This window comes from Convolutriloba macropyga, chromosome 3, assembly GCF_964194025.1.
Source record: "Convolutriloba macropyga chromosome 3, txConMacr16.3, whole genome shotgun sequence".
In the NCBI taxonomy this organism is placed as follows: domain Eukaryota; kingdom Metazoa; phylum Xenacoelomorpha; order Acoela; family Convolutidae; genus Convolutriloba; species Convolutriloba macropyga.
The window spans coordinates 65,338,388-65,353,839 of NC_134470.1; the positions used below are offsets into that span (position 1 = coordinate 65,338,388).

The 15,452-nt window shown below is 35.2% G+C and overlaps 2 protein-coding genes across 3 annotated transcripts in view; both read right to left on the minus strand.

Annotated features, from left to right (window-relative positions):
* LOC142336365 (galactose mutarotase-like) overlaps positions 1 to 6,605 on the minus strand; it is a 34,470-nt gene extending 27,865 nt beyond the window's left edge. For both annotated transcript variants that reach the window (XM_075385143.1, XM_075385144.1), the window contains exons 1-4: positions 6,361 to 6,605; positions 3,071 to 3,131; positions 2,577 to 2,802; positions 681 to 898 (exon numbers count right to left, since the gene is read on the minus strand). In XM_075385143.1, coding sequence (XP_075241258.1) covers positions 681 to 898; positions 2,577 to 2,802; positions 3,071 to 3,131; positions 6,361 to 6,532 — 677 coding nt within the window. In that variant the 5' untranslated portion in view covers positions 6,533 to 6,605. The remainder of the gene's footprint in view (positions 1 to 680; positions 899 to 2,576; positions 2,803 to 3,070; positions 3,132 to 6,360) is intronic.
* Positions 6,606 to 11,910: 5,305 nt separating this feature from the next.
* The window catches only part of LOC142336367 (proteasome subunit alpha type-3-like), a 418,015-nt gene continuing 414,473 nt past the window's right edge, over positions 11,911 to 15,452 (minus strand). Inside the window, exon 5 of the mRNA XM_075385146.1 lies at positions 11,911 to 12,539. Coding sequence (XP_075241261.1) covers positions 12,327 to 12,539 — 213 coding nt within the window. The 3' untranslated portion in view covers positions 11,911 to 12,326. The remainder of the gene's footprint in view (positions 12,540 to 15,452) is intronic.

Here is a 15,452-nt window from a genome sequence, read left to right on the forward strand (position 1 = left end):
GATCACATCTCCAGCCCACGTTGCAAAGAGTTGCTATTAGCAACTGGGCACTGATCAACAAAAACATAAAAAAGGGTATTACCTATTTTTGAAATTTTAAAAATTATCTTTTATTAATTTTGATAATTCGTTTATAAATGATGAAAAGAAGGAGTAAAAACCATTAAAATAGTTAAAACTCAGGAGCGATTTAGTTACCAAACTATTATTAGCTAATAACAAAACGCTCAAAAAGTCCAAAAACACCTAAAAAAATTCGATTATGTAGCCTGATCGAACCAATTAAGTATGGAAAAAACCCGCTAAAACAGAAACTTGTTTTGAAAAGGCCGCCCCTAACAAACAATTGGTTTCGCTTAGAGTAATTTTTAACACCACGCCTACTTGTCGCTCGCTCTCTCAAAAGTGCGGCACGAACAAATAAGCAATCTTTCCTCGCTGCTCTTTAATTTACTCGCCAATTTGACCTGAACATTTTGTTTTCACGAGCGGCATATCTTTCAAATAGACTCAAACAAATACCGGCCACTAATACTCCTCTTCGAGTCGTGGCGCCCCAATAAAATGTAAACCCTTTGGTAAAAATAAAAGCGCCAAAATAACAGCCGTTTGAGTAGCCGACGACGGATATTTATATAGAAGATGAAAAACGCAAAATTTGGTCCATGCAAAAAACTAACCGTAAGTCAAATACTGTCCCATCAGCAGGTTCCCGTTTAATAGGTAGAAAATCATCATCAACGAAAAGATAATGATCAGCATTAAGCTGAAATGTATGTTCCATCAATGCTGTCTTTCCAGCCGAGTGTCCAGCTAGGTTGAAGTAGCAATGGCAGGTGAGATTGACAGGAGTGGGCGCATCAGTTGTTGCATTGTATTCGACAGTCAGCTCATTGCACTAAAAAACGAGCAACATCTTTCTTCGCTCAAATTCTCTTGAAATTATAAGTCTGAGAACGTGATTAGCTTATGTAAAGACAAATCATGCAGTGCAATGTATTTTAAGAGACAGCTGCTTCACTTTTTTCAGTATTTCCATGGGCGGTATAGGAGAGTAGATACAGGAGCATGAGTTTCGGAAAAAACTGGAAAATGAGGCTTTGATGCGAGGACGCACTAAAATGCGGACACGCGCGTGACGCGTAGGGGATAAGTTAATTTGAATCTTAGTAGGAAACTTGCATCACTAAAGTTGCGGTGTTTAAAATTGTGAAAGATCTATTTTAAAAAAGCAACACTGAAGTCACTGCTATATCAACAAGTAAACAACTGATATCAATCCGGCAGTAAAATTAATTACAAATTTATTTGAATACTCAACAGAAAAATAACGTAAATTCAATTTTGGCCTCAACTTTCAAAAAGAGCTGTTAAATTTATACGTTTCTATACGTCAACACAACAACAATAAGTCGAATTCAACCTAATTCAAATTTAATGTCACGACATGTTGAGCAAGTAACCTTCCACAAACAAGGTTCAAGTAAAAAAAAAGAAAGTTCTAAGTTGATTGGGGAATTTTTTGTCTTGTTCGATTTTAATGTCATTAGGTAGTTAATTCCAATAAAGTACCGCTAACCTAATAAAAGAGTCGCATTTTTGTATAAAATTTTAGGTTGCTGAACAACTTTTTTGTTCTGTTAGACTCGAAGATTCCAGGTGATCAATGCATGTCCATATGACGGTGTAAAAGCAGGTCGTAACTGTTTTTTTTTATTTTCCAAAAGTTTTGTAATTTTTTGTTTGCATAAAGGTTTTATGGGGAGTACATTTTTACTGCATTTAATATCTTGTACAGATTAAAATTTTCGTCTAAAACATTTTGACCATAGTGTCACGCTTAGCTGTTTAAGCACAATAAGAATTTGCTCAATTGCATGAATGATAACTGCTGAGTAGTGCAAATGACTTAATACCAGGGCATTTTGGACGAGTCTCAATAGTTTATGTGGAATAGATTTTCTAATAGCATGGAATGTTTTTACTCTTTGTGTTTTTTTTCGTAGGATATGTTTAAATTCCCCTTGAAACTATAAAATGCCATCTATGTGAACCACTAAATTTTCTACTTCAGACTTCTCGTATGTTGGAAATGAACTTAGAATTACCTGTTAATTGAAATCTTTTTCCTCTTAACAAATATCATGAAATCAGTTTTCGCGATACTAATTGTAAGGTGGTGTTCATTAAAAAATCATCAGTTTGTGGACATCAAATTCTGGGTTGTGGACATCAAATTCTTACCTCATTTATAAGCATTCACTTTTCCTTGTCATTTTCTGCCGCTTCGTTGTCATTGGAAACAATGAATCGGTTTTTTAGATTGAAAAACTTTCCGTCTAGATCGAAAAACGCAAAATTAAAAAAAATGAAAGTTCAGAAAAAACGTGCGTGATAAAAGTCAAAACGGTCGAGCAAAAATTTGGTAAAAAACGACACACGCGTTTACAATAATTGCCCAAAACTTCGTTCGACACCAGTTAAAAAGACCAGCATGAATAAAATAATGGAAACAAAATTTATTTGTGAGTAATTTCGCAATTTTATTCAGTATTCAGCTCAGCTGTCAAGCCAACCTGCAATGTAAAAGTTGCGAAGACTGTCAGCTTGCCCGGGAACCCCATATCTCCATCTTCGCTCACGTGACTCAATGTCACTGAGTTATCTGTTAATCTCTCATCTTCCACATTCCAGTTGTAGTGCACAAAATCCTTCCTCCCACCATGTATACAATGGGTGTTGTTGAAGTTCTTGTCTACATCAAATGTCTTTCCATCTATCGAGAACTGCCCTCCTCTCAGCCTGCTCAACGATAGAAAATAGTGAAAATTAAACAAAAACTACTATTTTGAGTTAAAAGCATAGTATTATTTGATTCAGCAGAGCATTTGAGAAGCAAAAAAGCCAGTAGACAAATCCCCTAAAAATTTTTTGACAGGAATTACGCAAAGTACCGTTAAGTATATTTATAAATTGCGTCTAACGTTTCATTTATTTGACAAAAGGTGACATAAACAAACTTGAAAATACAAATGACTTGTGAATAAGAAAGTAACAGTGCTTTTAATACCTGTTGATAACTCGCCCCACAGATGCTCCCATTTTGAAAGGGTTATCCAAATATCCATCAACTGAGGAAATAACACAGCAGTAATGTCCCCTCATTTTCACAGTATATATAACTTTCTTATTTATACCATACCGCAATGAATTTCTCTATAAAATGGTGAACTATCAGCTATTCTTACTTGTATTTTCATTTGATAGATTATTGCGTGCTCATTCATGTCATGATAAGAAACAGAAACCGGCTGATAAAATGATACATCGAAGTGTTTCATCAACTTCCTAGTACAGGTCCTTCTCCCGGACGCGATTTAAGCAGCAACAGCATCAGTAGAACAATTTCATTACTGAGCTGAGCTAGCCAGTAAAACTACACAGCACAATGTATTTGAATCCCGAGTTCTAACATCAAAAAATTAAAAACACCATCACCATCACTTTAGGGTTAAAAATCTGACAAAATAGAGCCCCAAAAACATCCAAATAGTAGAGATTCAGATGCATGATTCTCAAAAATTACCAATATTGTGAAAAAAAATGCAAAAAAACTCAAGCAAATGTTCAAAAATTGCTCACTCGATCCTCATGGCTTTTCTCAATTACTCGATTTTCACCAACCTTTTTCTATTAAATATCAGAATAAAATAGTCGCGATAAACAATTGAACAAATATTGCCGAAAATGGAGTAGTTAACAGCAACGGTTTGAAGTTGTAAAAGAATTTGATGGAGTTGAAAACAGATGCAAGTTTTGCCATCCAAATTTTCTTCTGTTTTCTGTAGTCCAAACAAATTGTACTCAAAACAATTTCAGCTTTTCAAAATTTTTTCCCCGAACCAATCTCTGAAGCAAAAATGACAAAACAGAACTAAAAATGTCTTCGTTTTCACGTTTATGAGCGCCCGTAACTGTCACGTTTACGAGCGCTGGGAGCTTTTTAAAATTCAAATTTTGAATAGCTAGCACAAAAACATTTCAAAAACTAAAAACGTCCAGACAGCAATTGCAAACAACCGAGCCAGTCGTGGGAAAACATCCATGAGTTTGAAAAAAAAACAAAATTCCTTTGGTAAACGGACAAACTACCCAAAATGAAGACAGAAGACGAACTTTTTCATTACTGTTCAGGAACCTAGGCATAAGAGTGCGATGAAAACTGCGATCGTGCGTATTCTATTGAAACAATTTGAAGCGTTTCTTGTCGAATTTGAGACGTTTCTTTTTTGGCTCTTTTCTGTTATTGCCCCCCCCACGTCCATTTGCACTTATACATGTTATAGCATATTGGTTGCATTTCATACACTTACCTATACAATTATATGCAAACGGCATTTAAAATTTAATTCTGCAGCGAAGTTTTGAAATTAAGACGTATACGGTAATGGAACTTTGCTTATAATGTATGCACACAAAAATTAATGCGTGTTTTTAATGTTTTTGCGCTTTTCTTTCACAGAATTAGCTTAATGGCACTAATTTTTTTGACAAGTGGAAACAAAAATTTATATATTCGTCAACCGGTACCTGCATTTTATCATGACTAACATAAGGGATCTCTAAGGACCAAAAAATACACATTTGGGGGGTTCAAATAGACTGGCTATATAAGGCTGGGGAGCAATAACAGAAAAGAGCCTCTTTTTTTCGTATAAAATAGGACAAAAAAGTCAAAAATAGCCAGTAACGTTATAGACTGTAAACTTGGAAAAGATTTTGAAAAAAACGTACGACGATTGAGCACAGCATTACTTGGCAAATAGCTTTTTTCTAAATTTGGGCCCGATTTTCCGAACATTTAATCACATTTTTGTTGACGTTGCAAATCGGATTAACGCGGAAAGAAGTGAATATGAAGTGGTGAAAGTTAGTTACTCTCAATTCGTGGGTTGTAATGAAGTTTATCACGAAAAGTAGTGACTACAAAAAAACAATTAGCTACTTTTATTTTGGGTAAATTGATTGACGAATATCGGAAAATAGTTATTTTGAGGTGAGCCAAATCAATTACTAAAGACCAAGGATAAATGTTACCGATTGCCAACAATAGTTAATCCATAAGGTCACTACTACCCTCGCTCTGACAAAATTTGATTTCGCGGATAGTAGTGACAGATTAATCCAATTTTTGGTAGCTGAGCCAAAATCCTTATCTTCAAAAAAACTGGATCGAAAAACGTAATGAAATCATAAGTAACTCAACCCTTTAATGAAAAGGACAAAGTAAAGAACTCAATTAAAACAAAAAACAGTCCATGTTTCTGCAAATTAGGGAAATACTGAACCCCGTCAGCTCTTTGCTATGCATGAATTTTGATTGTCCTAATTAAAAATTTGTACGCCCACTGGGGCTGTCTGGTGATACCCTTTACAATTTTTTCATCTTTACTATATTGATCGGTTAAGTAGTATTCAGCAAACATAGCTGGCAGATTGCCAAAAAATAGCCGCAATAGCTTCGTATATCTGCAGTCTAAAAATATAAAAAAAAACAAAAGAAGAAATTTCATTTCATTAACAGTTATTTTTGATTAAGAATCTGCATAACTTACCACTGCTTCAAATAGCTGCTCTCAAACAACCGTCAATTAGAGTCACAGACATTCACTTTACTTTATCTCTTAATTAAAGTAAAGAAAAGTCACATCAAGAATGAAGAAGTCATTTTTGACAGTGAGGTAAGTCCCGTGTGACCAAAAACTTAATCACGCGGATGAACAAAGAGTGAAAAAAAGACGTCACGCACGCAATTCTGTTGAAGTTGCATAAACGAATGAACATAAAGCAGTTTTGAAGCGATTGTGACGTCATATGGTCGTAAGAAAAATCTTAACGACGGAATAAAAAACCAAGAGAAGGCCAATAATAGCCCACGCTATCGCCTTGCAGCTAGTAATGAATAATAATGATGCCACGTCAAATGATATCCACAAAATTTTTTTAGAAATTAATTAAGCTCTAAAATGTACAACTGCAAATTTCCTCCGGTAGAGACACCATTCAATGGAAATTGAAACACAATTGCTACAACAAAAAATTGACTATTGTTTGCAGAAGTGGATATTTTCGACAGCTCTTCATGGAGATATCTGAGCCGACGTGTCCCAATAAAATTCACGCATGAAACATCCTTTAAAATCTAGTACCAACTATTTGAGATTTTTGATCATTTTCCCTAATATTCCGAAGGATGCTTTACGCACCTGCTTCGAAAACTTTAGAACGCTGAAATGGCGAAGTTCTTTGGTGCATGTATGTAGAGATGTAAATTAAATGATATTTTGGCTAGGACATCACTGGTTGGGTAGGAGGGGCAAACATCCAGATTATTCTTGGTCAGCATGATGAAGTTTGTGATTGAGGCTCCAAATGAGATGAGCGACACTTGCAGTTGTTCACTTGTGAGAGTGAATTGATCAACTTGCGTGCCATCGTCCAGGGTGGCGAATACCCTCCTTTCTACAGGCATACTTCACAACTCGTTCACGTCACAGAACAACTTAGATGCTCATCGCGCGCTGACATCAACTCACATGAAACACATTCTACGAACATAGACACCACAAAGATAGAACAAATTACGGAGAATTTAAGTACATGTCAGAACATCTATCTTAGCTATAGTCGCCCGAGGAACTTACTGTCCCGAAACGAGGGCGCTTGCTAACTAGTGATGGGCGCATGAACCGAGGGAGCTTAAAATTTATGTTTTATCGCACTAAGAACTTCAAAGGGTAAACATTTTGTTAACAATTAAGAAGGATTGTTTTAACATACAAAAATCCTTTGCATATATTACAAGATCATTCTTAGTCGCTCAAGGAACTTAGTTCCCTGACACAATGGAGCTTGCGCTCGAGTGCTGGGCACAAGGTGCAATAGGGAGTAGGAATTTTGCTCTAACATATTTAGAGAATCAAAAGGTAAAAAAATAACGTTTTGCTACTGCAAGAGCGCAACTAAGCAGGGCAAGAAACGTAGATGTTTTAATACTTGACTATTTTTTAGCCTTCTCTAAACAAACTCATGCCATCAATAAAGCTTTTTCCCTCATAATAATTAGCTTTCATGAGGTTGGTTAAACATGCAAATAAATGATTTTGGATCGGAGGGAAATGGCCTAAAGTCAGGTATATCTACTTGACAACTAACGCCAACTGTCCTTCATACAAATTTTGATAGAAATGATGATATCGTTTCCATCTCCAGAGCAACAACAAATGAAAGCAGCTGTAGATCGCAAACTGTAACTCAAAATATTAAAGTTTACAGGAAGGCAAGATTTCTTAAGATTAATTCTATATGGATTTGTACAACTTCAATAGAATGAAAATTTTCAGACCTTGTCAGAAGCGGTTTCAGAAGCTCAAAATCGTTGACGAAACTTAGCAAACCCCACAAATTTTTTCAGTTTGGTAGTTTACAATGAACTATTTCCTTTCCCTTTTCGAAAGATTCGATCAACAACTGTGGACAATTGATCATCAGCAATTTTTTTACACTGAACTCATTTTCATTACATGCAATTATTTCAGGCACTACGAGACCTTTATCTTGTCTCATTTGAAAGCCGCTGCGATAAATGCAAAATAAAGCTTCATGAGACAAAAATGCTTAATATATCTTTTCAACTTAATGGCTGGATTGGCGCGTACTGATTATCAATCTAACCGTAGAAAAGTTAACCTCTCCCAAACGGTCTTCAAGTTTTTTCCCTTCCCATCGCACCAACGGTCTCAGACCTGAAAATTAGACCAAAAAACGATTGTACAAGCGCATTGTTTTGAGTGTCTCTTTTTAACACCTTTTCTCAAGTTTAACAATTAACAAACTCTAAACAATAATTATTCTTCCAGAGTTTCATACTACGGCTGAAATTGCAAAAAAAAACATTGAAAAAATTGTCGGAATCAAAAAGGATACTGTTTGAGGCAGAGATTTCTTTTACATTTTTCGAATTTAATTTTTCTAGTTCAGGTAATCAAGCAAGGAAATTGCATCATGTATCATGGATTTTTTTCCAGTCCCATAAAACATTCATTGGAAATTGATATAAATGGTATCAATTCAGACCATACACCTGTCAGACCGCATTCTGAATTTTTTTAAAAAAAAAACAAGCCTTTCACTTGAAAACTATCCAAAAATTTATACGAACAGCAAAACTCATGTCATGGACGAAAAAACAGAAATTAAATGAATTCTCATACTTTAGAACTATTTAGTCTCTGCAATCAGTTAGCAATCGGAACATCACGCAATTCCTGGGGGCATCAAAAACGCTCATTATTAAGCCGGCAAAAATATGTACAAGCTTCTAGCATATCGGGATTGAAACAGCAAAAAAAAGAAATAGAAATTGACATTGTTCCTAGGTTTCGAAAAGTGTTCTAATTCGATTTCCCGTTTTAGTTAAATTTAAAACTTACTTAATTCAGCTTCTAAACTGAAAGCTAATGAACTTAATACCAATTTCGGCTAGCAATCGCTCTAACGGACTTTGATAACCTAAGGAACTATTGACTTAGGGCTTCATCGATTTATCCCATCTTCTGACTTTGCTCTTTTGACATTGACCGTACTCACTACTTTGAGTAATTCAATGCTTGAAAGAGTTTCAAATTCATTCAAAGGAAACAGTGACTCAGGTAAGTCAAGATTCACACGTGAAAATTGTTACTTATGTTAAACGAAAAAGGTAAAGCGAACTAAAAAAAACATAGCAGTAAAAGCACAGAAAAACAATTCAAGGAAATGAATTAGAAGTGTAGAACTGCTATATGTGACCAGCAGTTCAATCGAACAAAGCCAGACAAAAATAGTCTCAAAAACATCGAAAAAAATAATCAAAAGTAAAGAAAAATGGAGTCATTGCTAAAACTCGAAGCCCTTACCGTGACGGCCAAATTTGATCTATGTAAATCAACATATTGAACCTCGCACAAGCCTTGAAAACAGTTTATTGGCCAACAGAGATAAAAAATTTGAGTCAATATGACCAATACTTCAATAAATAAAAATCGTAAAATTTATTGAAGGTTTCTAAATTGTGCGAAAGAACTTGAGAAAATAGCAAAATTAATTTTAAAAAAGGCTAAAATTCGTGATTTTAACAGGTTTAAAACTCTTCCAATAAGAATGAAAACTATCCATTGTCCTAAAAAGACTCATTGGCTCAGAAAGCTGAAAAACTGAAAAGAAATGACAAACACTGAAAAACACTTAAACTTCCAAAAATTACCTGTTTTTGTTATTAATTTTGCATTACCAACTTTTATACCCTAAAAGAAAATTAAGAAGAGCAGTTCTGGCTTGCAAAAAACTGTCAAGAGCTTAAGCAAATGTCAATAAAAATCTTGTGTAAGAAAAATCACAAAAACGGTCAAAAAAGGAAAAACTATTTTTTAGGTAAAAAAAAGTCAGAAGTGACCTTCAAAGCTTAAAGTTAGACATTACCGGCAACTTCAGTATCTTAAGAACCATAAAAACTACTAAAAACAGCTAAGGGCCTCTATTGAAACTGAATGCCCGCTGAGCTGGGAACATCTTAAAGAAAGCACACCAATTTAATAAAATCTTTGCATTGCAAAAGGAGAGTGCCTAAACAATGGCCGTTGAGAGGTTGGTGGGGGCTATCAGGAAAACAAAAAACTAAAAAAATTGGACGTTTCCATCATTTTCGACCAGGTAAGTCACGATTCACACGTGAAAATTGTTACTTATGTAAAACTAAAAACGTGATCAAAAGGTAAAGCGAACTAAAAAAACATAGCAGGGGAAGTCCTGAAATACAATCCAAGGACATGCATCAAAAGCGTAAAAGCGCAATTTGTTATGAGCAGTTCAAATGAACAAAGCCAGCCAAAAAGAGTCGAGAAAATTTCGGGGAAAATAACCAAACAAAGTAAAGAAAAATTGAATTATTGCTAAAACTTTCGAAGCCTTTACACTGAAGACCAAATTTGATCATTTTAAATAAACATATTTAGCCACGCACAAGCCTTGAAAGGGGTTTATTGGTCACCAGAGATTGAAAAACTGAAGAAATGCCACAAAAACTTCAAAAAATAAAAATCGTAAAAATTATTGAAAGTTTCTAATTTGTGCGAAAAAATTTGAAAATCGCAAATCTAATTAAAATTGCTAAAAATCGTAATTTTAACAATTTTTAAATTATTCTATTACCACTGAAAACTAGCCAGTGCCCTAAAAGGACTCATTGTCTCACAGAGATAGAAAAACTGAAAAGAAATGACAAACATTTTGAAAAAAACTCAAACTTCCAAAAATTACTAGTTTTTGTTATTAAGTTTGCATTACCAACTTTTATAACCTAAAAGATAGTTATGAGGAGCACTTCTATTAGGAGGAACGAACTATTAGGAGCTTAAGAAAATGTCAATAAAAGTCCTGTGTAAGAAAAATCTCAAAAAAAAAAAAACGGACAAAAAACGGGAAAAACAGAACAATTTTTAGGGAAAAAAATCAAAAAGGACCTTCTCAGCTTAAATTTAGACATTACCTGCCACTTGAATATCTTACGCAACATAAAGACTACTAAAAACAGCTGAGGGCCTCTATTGCAACTTAATACCCGCCCAGCTTTACCTGTTTATGCCGTTTCCAAAGATAAAAGCCAGCAGAAAAATGCGTGAACATCTTAAAAAAGACAGCACGCCAATACATTCAAAGCTTTGGATTGAAAAAGGAGAGTGCCTAAACAATGGCCGTTGAGAAGCTGGCGGCGGCTATTGAAAAAACGAAAAGCTGAAAAATTTGAACGTTTCGACCAATTCTCCTCGATTCCACTCACTCATCAAAAGAAAAATATAAAATGAAGGAAGTTTTTCTGAGACCTTGGAACCCGATTCAAATAGACCAGCTGTTGCTGAGTTTAATTCATTGATCATTGACTCATATTCTTTCAAAAATAACAAGGTCTTCGTCACACTATTTATTTTTTATCAGAAATTTTAACCAAATCTGGTCCATTAGACAATTTGAGCCAATGTTTTTAATTATTGTTGGCCCAAAATAATATTCGCATGATCTTTCAAATGAGTTACGTAGCAGAAGGTCTGATAGCTCAGAGCTGTTTTAATCAATTCTAATTTTATACTTTTCTCCTTTTGTTACTTTTCCCGGAAGTTCTATTTCAAGGGTACTTCAGTCAATAATGTTGAAACAACCTCGGTGCAGAAAGTTTTATTGTAGAAAACGTCATAGCTGCGAAACACAAAATCTAGAACGAGAATTCTGACCGATTTTTACATTACACGTCTTAACCTTTTTCAACATTTAAGCCAAGAAAAATAGTTCCAAATTCCATTGCTATCATTAATTAGCAATTTTCAACACATTTTATATCAGACGACCACAAAATTTAGTTTTGTTCAAAAAAATTAACAATCAATGATGTAATCTAATTAGGGAAAAGTTTTCATGGTAGGTTACACATGTTTTACAAGAACAGTCTTAAACTTGAAATCCATCATACATTCAAAATTCACTAATTTCGCAATTTTTTTTTTAACCTTCTTTCAATTATACTCAGCAGCAACAATTCTCCTTACTAAAGAAAAAGAAATGCACTTTGCTGTAAAAGCTGAGGATCTGATTAATCGCCATAGTGGCCGGTCAAAAGAAGCTCCGCAAAATCAAACAAGCCAGCTTTCTTATTGAACCTTTAAGTCAATCGAGCAAAACTTATACAGCACCTACAAATTTGCTGAAATAGCTATCGACAACTATGGTGAGCTATGGTGACTATGGTGAGCTACTAGAATTGTCTCGCAAAGGTCGATCGATACAAAAATCCCTCAAATTGAGACCTGCTGGGTTACAAAACAATGAGAGTAAATTAATTAAACTTCACATTTAAGTTCATTACAAGTAAACTTTACATAAGAATGTAATATTGCTGCACAAGAAAACAACAGTCTCATCATTATTTTTCATCAAAGTGTCATCATCATTATCATCATTGGAGCAGAGCAATTGGCTGAAAATTGCGCAAACACACAAAAACTATTGTCACCTACATTTCAACCAGACAATTCCCCAAAAATCCAAATGCATTCATGAACATTAAATTTAACTTTTCGTATTTTTAAAAAAAAAATAAACAAATACTTGAATATGGCTGACTTGTGGTTGCACTCTGTTTAAAACGTATCACGGAAATCGGATCATGAAACAATTGATCTCTCTCGATAAATCATGTCTGTTCAACAATCTAAATCAAAGGTGTTCTCCGCTTGTTTTCAGTCATCGTCGCTATCGCTATCTGCCACGGCTGCTTTTGCTTGTGTGACTGCGTGATCAAATAGCTCCTTGGGCACTTTCTGGTGTCTCTCGCCAGTCTCACTCGCAGAGATCCAACTCATCTCTAGTTCGAAGTCCTTGTCCTTGACCTCGTCGTGTACTGTGTAGATCACCTTGGCAGCTTCACACACTGCATCTCGAACCGAGAGTCCCTAAATCACGTCATTTATAACGAACATGCCCATTGACACCGCAGTATCCTCCCGCACCAACCCATACATAACAGTGAGCAAAACAGTCAATAAAGAGACCGACTCTGCAAATTTAATGGATTTAAACAGCTTTGAAACTTAAACAGAGGAAGGAAGTGGCGGAAGTGAGCAAATTTGATCCTTTTTATTTGATTAGAAACACCAATCGAAATAATAAGACACTTTGACTTAAACAAAATACGCTTGCTTCCAAAACAGGCATTCGTTGGTTACTAAAACCGTGGTAAACCGTGTCTAAAACCGTGTCTCTTACAAAAAATCAATTAGTATTTTATTAAAATTTGTTATTTTGCTATCATGTGATTTGATTGCTTTTATGCCATTCATTTGATGCAGACAGCAACAGCTCTGAAGACAATCATATCGCGCTCCAAGATGGTATAAATCTTTTGCCCGATATCATTCGCGCAAAGAACACCACACACTAAATATAAGAGGATAATCTCCTAGCGCAACCACCAAAAGATAGATTGCTGGCACAAATTAGATTTTCATGTCAACTGATTTGCCGAGGGGGAGGGGGGATTGAAGGCGAAATCCAAAACTAATCATTAATACTCGTTTAGACATGGCAGGAAACTGAATACGCCGCAGTTTGCGCTTCAAAAATGCCCAACATGTACAGCTTTTCTAATTCTGTCTAGTCTTGGATGAAAACATGGCTGGGGGAAAGCTCATTCGAACATGTTATCTATTTTACTACGAAGATTCGACAGAAGCTGTAGTATGATCCAGACATATAATCTTTCTAACACTGGTCCACTAAGCTACTTTGCTTAAATAGGCACAATAGATTAGACCATATTAAATATCAGCACAGGAGGAATAATAAAACTCGATTAAAAAGGCGAAGTCGATTGTGGTATCAGCAAAAAAGAAACAACGACAAACAAAGAAGCCTTTGAAATAGAAAAAATCAATCGAGGGGATTTATAATCAATTTATAAATCAACAATGTGGCTGACCAAAAACTAACATTCACCAATGAACTAACGCAATATGCATAATTACTGCAAATAATAAATTAACTAGAAAAAGCCCATATTCATTAGCACAAGGTAACCAATGTAGCGAGAAATTTTTAAACCTAGCAGACCGAATTCCATACACTACTCTCAATACATTTTGCAGAGAAAGGTCAGAGAAATAATAGGAAACTAAAGGAACGAAAGCTTCAATAACGTCGAAATGTTTGTTTAAAAACCAAGCTTTAAGCAGGAAACTCTGAAGCATCTTTAAATAGCAATTTTATACAGAGCTAATGACCGAGAAATAAAGACAATACGGCATGGTAAGATATATAAAAAAAGAAAAATACTGCTGTACTGTAGGTTTTGGTTGCACGCCTAGGGACAAACAATTAATTCTGATTCCATGTGGGATAGACAAAAATTCCAAATTAATTAAATAGAAAATACCGTTCAGATGAGGCCAAGTTTTTCCAAATATAACTTTCTTAACCTTGGAGGCCAATTAATGCAGCCATCAAAAATTCAAGCCTATTTTAGTGCGATAGTTAGCCAAGGTCTAGTCCCGTGTGTTCAAAATGAACAAGAAAACAAAAGCGAAGAAACAAAGTTTGGTAAAGTTTTCTTTGTATTTTTTGTTTTCATTGCATATAAATCTAATCTTTCTCTCGTGGAACTAAAAAAAGTGTTCGAAACATTGATTTGTTAAAATCGAACATCGTTATTTGTTGTCTGTAGTTATTGCAAGCTGTGTTGATACAAAAAACTTTGCCAAGTTCCAGAGGATTGACAAACAGAACTTGCCATGGTAAATAAGTCATTTTTATTTGCCTCCTTCTTCTTTGAAACATTTTTGGTTGTGTTCTGTATTAAAGCAAAGACTTGTCTGAAGATTATAATTTGAGAGGACTGTTGATCCTACCATAAAATAGAGATGTTACCCAGAAACAACCCACTAAATTCGGGCGAATTGCTCTCAAAGGACCAGTGAGCGATTGGTTTTGGTAGAACTCAGCTGGAGTTCAGCGCTCAGAGATGCTAGCGTTGGGTGTGAGGAGTGCAGGTGAGCGCAGTCTGGGGGTGTCAAGTGATGGTGGGTGCTAGGATGGGTAGGGCTGGAGACAAGAGGGGGTCCGTCAGGTAGAATAGGGTGGACTGGGGTGATTGAGTGGGGGGGGGGGGTGCCTGCGACGTCATCAAACTTTCAAGATTAATAACCCCCTTCACAACATGAAATTGTTTCCTCAAAACAATTTTGGTCTAGGCATAAGGCTCTAAGAGAACTTAATGTCCCCCGAACGTTACCTGTTTATCCGGTTCTTGAGGACGAAAAGTCAAATGTGCCAGACGAAAATTCGACCAAGTGAAAAATTGCATTAAAAAGAACACAGGACTTAATTGCTACAAACTTCGTTTGAAAGCATTTAAAAAGCATCTGATCTTTTTTGAAAAAAAAACTTTTCTTAGAATTGCTAATTTTTCGGATAAAGTATAACTTACTATTCACAGATTATTCAAAAAAACTGACATTTGAGTATAAAAACAATTATCGAAAAATAGTCCATTGAAAGAAAACAAGTGACAGAACAACATCACAGAGAACCTGCAAGGAAAGCTAAAAATGGCTGACAATGTATGCAAATTATATAAATAGGTTAAAATTAGCAGAAAAAACAAGCGGTCACAATTCACTCTGCATTTTCATGAAAATCTATAACAAAGACCATCAAACAATTCCTTACAAGAAGCTAGATCAGATGGTTCAGTAAACATTTACGTCTCCAGCAAACACTCTAAATGACTTGATAACAAGAATAACTATTTCTGTCATCGAAATAGACAAAATACTGACTGAACTTCCCGAAAAAGTGATCAAAAATAGACA